Raw genomic sequence first — 6,835 nt, 5'->3', positions numbered from 1 at the left:
TTTTTATTTAGTTATTAATTTTCTCGAAATCTAAAGGCACAACCTAGGTTCGAGCCAATGTCTTAAGTAGTTGAATATGTTATTACTCCAACCTCGTGAAAGTGACAAACTGACACGTTTTCATTTTCGTCAAAATAAAAAAAAAACTTTATGTCGGAGTGCCTTTGATTTGACGGCTCACACATGCGCAGTTCGGCACGAGACGGCCGTTAGACCCAATGACGTGTTTCTACGCATGACCTTTGCTAGCCAACTTCGTGATCGGGGATTTTTATTGCAGAAGCAGTTTTAGCCCATCTTCATACTGTACCGTCTTTGCTAAAGGTGTCCCACCGTTCTACAATGCGCGTGCGCTGTTCTACAACTAACGATCCGACGTCATTGAAGAATTTCGACTGTCAAATCAGGTCGCTTCTGACATGGACTCAGCACTGAGTTTAGGACATTTCTCCGCCACTTCAAAAGTGTAGTTCTTGTGTGAGTTTGAAGAAGTTTGCTACCGCGTCTTCTCTGCTTATTAGGTTGGCTACCTTGTTTCAGTGATGGCGTTACATGGCAAAGTGGCTTTAGTGACTGGTGCGGTGCAAGGTTTGGGAAAAGGTTTCTCAGAAATTCTTTTGCAAAAAGGAGCAAAGGTAAGAGTGCGCGTCAGTGTTGTCAATCAATGAAACGGTGGTTTGTTTTTCACTGTCAGAATACATGCTACAATATGTGTTACGTTTTGTAAACGATTTCTAATATAAAATTAAAAAACGTCATCAAAATACAATTATTCGATGTTACATAAGTTTCTTTAGTAAAAGTAATATATTGGTTGTCCTGTATGTTTAGGTAGCCCTGTTGGATATAAATGAGTCGGGAGGGAAGGATTTGAAGGCTGCCTTTGATAAAGAATATGGACCAGACAGAACACTGTTTCTTACCTGCACCGTTGAATCTGAGGAACAACTAAAAGGTAAATCATGACTGCTTCATCATTTAGTAACATGTTGAGATACTTGTAAACGCTTTAAGGAAATAACCACAAGTGACCATATCCATTCTGTTCAGCATTACCTCAACCAACACTGGTAGTGATTTCAGATAATGTTGATTAACAAAGATAAATATTAGCCTACAATTATCGACTTGCCACAACTGAAGTTTCCTCTGGGGAAAATACAATTATTCTAATCTATAAATCTTGTTGGAATATGCTTGAGGAACTTTGAGCAACAATTGGGTTTTACTTTACACACAAACTCCAGTCATATAGACTACAGTAAGCCAACAGCCAGGCTGAAAGTGTGGATTGCCTTCTCTACTGCATTCTTTTGTGCTTTTTTCAAGGCACACTAATTCCTCAAGGAGCAGAACAGTTGTTTATGTAATGTATGGACTATTTACCCTCAAATCAACAGAGTGGTTCCAATGTATTACTACCTAGATTCAAAAAGAAGCTGATACAGTATCTTTGTCAACACAAAGTTCTGACACAGTCATACCGGGAAGGACTTCCCTTCACTGAAGGGTGCGTTTGTAAATTCGCTCTGGCTGTCTGCTCCGATTTGAGAGCATTCTTGTCGGAGTGTGCCAGAGCGTAGAACAACTGATGAATTTAGGAACGCTCAAAACCCATTGAATATGGCCGGTGTCAGTAAACGTCTGCAAAAAAGCGTAATTAAATTGTTTTCAGCAGCACAGTTAGTCACCAACGCTCTGAATCTCCGGACAATCTGACAACGCTCTGAATTTAAGAACGCCCAGAGCGCACTCTGAACACAGTCTGGCACTCCAGATTGAATTTACTAACACACCCAAAATAACAAGTGAGAAGTAACTCCCTCACACCGTTTTCTTCACTTTGCAACTCATGGTGACATTTCTATTTATATTCTGTTGACAGATGCCTTTCAGAAAACGGTAGAGACGTTTGGGGGTTTAGACATCGTCTGCAACAACGCTGGCATCATCGATGAGACGAACTGGGAGAAATGTGTGTCTATAAACCTCGTAAGATTAGCTATTTTTTTATGTTACATTAGTATGGAGGTTACTCTGAGTTTTTAGGGAAGCTGTTGCGAAAAACAATGTATATTTCGTATATTTTGCCTATGAAGTGCTCGTATATAAGATTATACATGACAGAACTTGTCTTGTCTGTGTAAGATACACATCATACATATAGAAAACACATTTATGAAATGTATGTTAAGTGGTTGGTATGAATATGTATTGTCATTGCTCTTCTGTTTATAGGGCTATGATTGTTTTATGGCAGTTCTTTTCTTATTTTTAATATTTTATGACTTTTACATTTTTATATCTTGTTTTTATTTTGGGAATACTTTCTTAAATGTTCTGATTATTTCCATTCCATAATGTTAAGCACATTTGGCTGCTGTACTGTTATGATCATCCTGTGCTGCCCTACAGAATGGAGTGGTGAGAGGCACGTATCTGGCTCTCAAGCACATGAAAAAGGAGAACAGAGGGCAGGGAGGGGTCATCATCAACGTAGCGTCTATGGCAGGTGCAGTGTCCATTTTATTTACTTCCACGTCAGTTACTTTTCACTTCACTTATTATAGTGACAATTCAAGAGTTCATTGGCTGACTCCTGATACCCATATGGCACTCTATTCACTATAATTTTGGAACATTAAGTGCACAACTTTTGACTAGAGTCCTATGGGCCCTGGTCAAAAGTAGTGCACTAAATAGGGAATAGTGTGCCATTTGGGATGCAACCCTTGTGTCTTCTGTTCTGACATCTGACTGAAATGATGTTTCTCTGCCTTTCCATAGGTCTGGGTCCTCTGCTGACTGCTCCCATCTACACAGCCACCAAACACGGGGTGGTGGGGTTCAGTCGGGCTATGGCGGTATGTCCCTCTTAGAATCAGGAATTGGTGTGCTCCACTCTGTCTTTAGCAGCTGCAGAGGTCAAACAAACGGATGTTTCGACAACAGCCTTCATCAGTGTTTCTCTCCTCCCAGGGGTTAGACACTGATCATAGGGTTCTAAAGGCAGGAGGATTGGGAAAAGCATATGGCCAGGAGTTTCTACAGTAATAGGTTCTAACAAGGGCCTTGAGTTTTTCCTTGCCAGGCCACATGGTCAGGAATAACTCAGGGTTCTAGGCATGGGGGCATAGACAATTGCTCAGTGACTTCATACTTATTTTGATCATGCACTGTGTGAAGTCAATTGATTCCAAAGAGCCAGAGTATCTAGATTATTAGACTAACGTGCACAATTATGATTTGTCCCAAATGTGGCATCCCTATGGGCCCTGGCCAAAAGTAGTGCACAATAGGGTGCCATTTGGAATGCAACACAGGTTTGATTTAGATCCTTCAGAGCACTTAAGTATCTGTGAGTAAAAGCAGACATCAGATCAGAAAGAGGATTGCTTATAGCTCTGCAGCACAGACAACCAGGGTGACAAAAATGCCATCTCCTTTTCCTGCTACCTGTTGCATTTGCATTGTAACTGTGAGAGAATGTGGTAGCAGGACATTTGGTAATTTGTACAGGAAAACCACAACAAAAATAACAGCTGAATGTTACTTCCTCATGCTCAATTTAGGTTCCCTGTGTCAGTGGACAGTAAACAGGGACTGATGCTTGTGTGTGTTTTCTGACAGGATGTCTCCCGTTTGTGTGACTACGGGGTGCGAATTAATGTCCTCTGCCCTGCTTTCGTCCAAACCGCCATCCTCTCCTCCCTGGGTTCAGAGGGGACTACGGGACAGTTCGCCGGTCTGAGGGGCGTGGCAGAGAAACTACTGGAACAGTTTGGTGTGCTTGAGTGAGTCTGTCCTCCCCAGCCCCTTTCATTAGATGGGCAGTGTTAGATTCGTTATCCACACCCCATGTAGCCTACTACAGCTCAGAAGCACACACACTTACATGGAACCCTACACATTTAGAGCAGTAAACTCACTACCTACTAAACTACAGTGTTGTGGTGATTTACACAATGACAGTATGCTACAAAATCGGCTACACATTTGCATCCCACAAACAAATAGACGTTAATACCTTGCGTGGTTTGTAAGACTGATAACAATCCAGAATATTACTCCATTACCCATACACTCCAGAGAATTCACTCGTAACAACAGGGGCTTGTCAGTGTTGCAACCTGTAGGCGGGTGTGTGTGCTTCGTGCTCACTGCTAGGTAGGGAAGAGCGGAGCGGGTTGGTCTGTTTTACGGTATGCTAAGGACGTGTTGTCACATGTTTCGTTTCAGAGTCTCTGAGGTAGCCAAGAACTTCTTGAAGCTGGTGACAGATGAGAGTCGAAATGGAGAGGCCCTTTTGGTACAGAAGGAGGGAGCTTCATACGTAACGTTTCCCCAAGTGGCTTCCCAGCTGCCCAGTATCCTTGCCCCCTCTCTGTAGCAGAATCCCTCCCCCAGCTAGCTGGTATGTCTGCACCCTAACACAAGGCCATTGTGTTCTGGACCTGTTGCTTGTATAAAATAACTGTTGTGTAAACAACATGATTGTATTATCACCTCCCACTATATAAGGGACATGTAACCATTTACTCTTCAAGTTTTGCCCTGTGAAATCAGAGATCTCATTCTCGCAGCTGCAAGATTAAAGATTTTTCTATTATACAATTAAATAGTCTCTGCCTTAATCTTTCAATTGAGCTTTCCATAACCTTTGGTGCTGTGACCCAGATCAGAGTGACCTGACTTTTTCCATCCGTTTCGCTCATTTGGTCCCAGACATCCCGCTGGCCACAAAAGCCCCAAGCATCCCTGAGTCGCCTCCTCACTTTTGACATTGAGACTGGTGTTTTGCGGGTACTATTTAATGAAGCTGCCAGTTGAGGACTTGTGAAGCGTCTGGTTCTCAAACTAGACACTCTAATGTACTTGTCCTCTTTCTCAGTTGTGCACTGGGGCCTCCCACTCCTCATTCTATTCTGGTTAGAGCCAGTTTGCACTGTTCTGTGAAGGGAGTAGTACACAGCGTTGTACCAGATCTTCAGTTTCTTGGCAATTTCTCACATGGAATAACCTTCATTTCTCAGAACAAGAATAGACTGACGAGTTTCAGAAGAAAGTAATTTGTTTCTGGGCATTTTGAGCCTGTAATCGAATCCACAAATGCTGATACTCAACTAGTCTAAAGAAGGCCAGCTTTATTGCTTCTTTAATCAGAACAACAGTTTTCAGCTGTGCTAACATAATTGCAAAAGGGTTTTGTAATGATCAATTTGCCTTATAAAATGTATAACTTGGATTAGCTAACACAGCATGCCATTGGAACATAGGAGTGATGGTTGCTGATAATGGGCCTCTATACCCCTATGTAGATATGCCGTTTTCAGCTACAATTGTTAATGTTGTAAATGACTGTCTACACTGTATTTCAAATCAAATGTATTTATATAGCCCTTCTTACATCAGCTGATATCTCAAAGTGCTGTACAGAAACCCAGCCTAAAACCCCAAACAGCAAGCAATGCAGGTGTAGAAGCAAATTGATCATATTTTTGATCAATTTCATGTTAATGGACAAAAAATGTGCTTTTCTTTCAAAAACAGGGATATTCTAAGTGACCCCAAACTGTTGAACGGTAGTGTAAGTATTCAGACCCTTTGCTATCAGACTCGAAATTGGACTCCGGTGCACCATGTTTCCATTGATCATCCTTATGTTTCTACAACTTGATTGGAGTCCACCTTTGCGAAATTCAATTGATTGGACATACCTGTCTATATAAGGTCCCACTGTTGACAGTGCATGTCAGAGCAAAAACCAAGCCATGAGGTCGAAGGAATTGTCCGTAGAGCTCCGAGACAGGATCGTGTTGAGGCACAGATCTGGGGAAGGGTACCAAAACATTTCTGCAGCATTGAGGGTCCCCAAGAACACAGTGGCCTCCATCATTCTTAAATGTAAGAATTTTGGAACCACCAAGACTCTTCCTAGAGCTGGCCCGGCCAATCAGGGGAGAAGGGCCTTGGTCAGGGAGGTGACCAAGACCCCGATGGTCACTGGCAGCTCTCCAGAGTTCCTCTCTGGGAGAACCTTCCAGAAGGACAACCATCTCTGCAGCACTCCACCAATTGGGCCTTTATGGTGGAGTGAGTAAAAGGCAATTGACAGCCCGTTTGGAGTTTGTCAAAAGGAACCTAAAGTCTCTGACCATGAGAATCAAGATTCTCTGGTCTGATGAAACCAAGATTGAACTGTTTTTGGCCTGGATGCCAAGTGTCACGTCTGGTGAAACCTGGCATCATCCCTACGGTGAAGCATGGTGGTGGCAGCATCATGCTGTGGGGATGTTTTTCAGCAGCAGAGACTGGTCAGGATCGAGGGAAAGATGCACAGAGCAAAGTACAGAGATCTTTGATGAAAACCTGCTCCAGAGTGCTCAGGACTTCAGACTGGTGCGAATGTTCACCTTCCAACAGAACAACGATCCTAAGCACACAGCCAAGACAACGCACGAGTGGCTTCGGGACAAGTCTCTGAATTTCCTTGAGTGGCCCAAGCTTGAACCACCCAGTTTATAATAAAACAATGCCTTCCAATAAGGAGAAAGTAAAAGGGGACAATGGCATTCCAATGAACAGAAGTTATGTTTGTTTTTAAACCTTACAATGGGGGTAAAAGCAAAACATTGTTTGGGAGTGATCCATGTGTGTTAGCAGTAGGGATTGAGAGGGTTTTGTTTTAGAAGGGGCATTTTACTTTCTTTATCAATGTCTTGGTTAATTTCACTAGTCTCCATGTCAGTTATGTTAGCAATTATGTTAATGACGCTGTCCACAATTGAAGTGAGTACCGTAATTTCCGGACTATTAAGCGCACCTGAATATAAGC

The 6,835-nt window shown here is 42.5% G+C and overlaps 1 protein-coding gene across 1 annotated transcript; it reads left to right on the top strand.

Annotated features, from left to right (window-relative positions):
- The first annotated feature begins 369 nt into the window (after window positions 1-369).
- On the top strand, window positions 370-4,616 carry zgc:56585 (15-hydroxyprostaglandin dehydrogenase). The gene is made up of 7 exons (NM_001141550.2): window positions 370-635; window positions 832-955; window positions 1,886-1,992; window positions 2,416-2,512; window positions 2,788-2,864; window positions 3,631-3,794; window positions 4,240-4,616. The coding sequence occupies exons 1-7, from the start codon at window positions 543-545 to the stop codon at window positions 4,388-4,390; spliced, it is 813 nt and encodes a 270-aa protein (NP_001135022.1). The 5' UTR covers window positions 370-542; the 3' UTR covers window positions 4,391-4,616.
- Window positions 4,617-6,835: the final 2,219 nt, after the last annotated feature.

The sequence above is a fragment of the Salmo salar genome, chromosome ssa10, assembly GCF_905237065.1.
Source record: "Salmo salar chromosome ssa10, Ssal_v3.1, whole genome shotgun sequence".
Taxonomy (NCBI): domain Eukaryota; kingdom Metazoa; phylum Chordata; class Actinopteri; order Salmoniformes; family Salmonidae; genus Salmo; species Salmo salar.
This window is presented reverse-complemented; position numbering and strand designations above follow the sequence as displayed.

Bases quoted from the DNA above. Each gene is read 5' to 3' on its own strand.
- zgc:56585 (NM_001141550.2), top strand. From the start codon at position 543: ATGGCGTTACATGGCAAAGTGGCTTTAGTGACTGGTGCGGTGCAAGGT. The intron at 636-831 runs GTAAGAGTGCGC...CTGTATGTTTAG, and splicing joins TTTTGCAAAAAGGAGCAAAG to GTAGCCCTGTTGGATATAAA. The intron at 3,795-4,239 runs GTGAGTCTGTCC...GTTTCGTTTCAG, and splicing joins GAACAGTTTGGTGTGCTTGA to AGTCTCTGAGGTAGCCAAGA.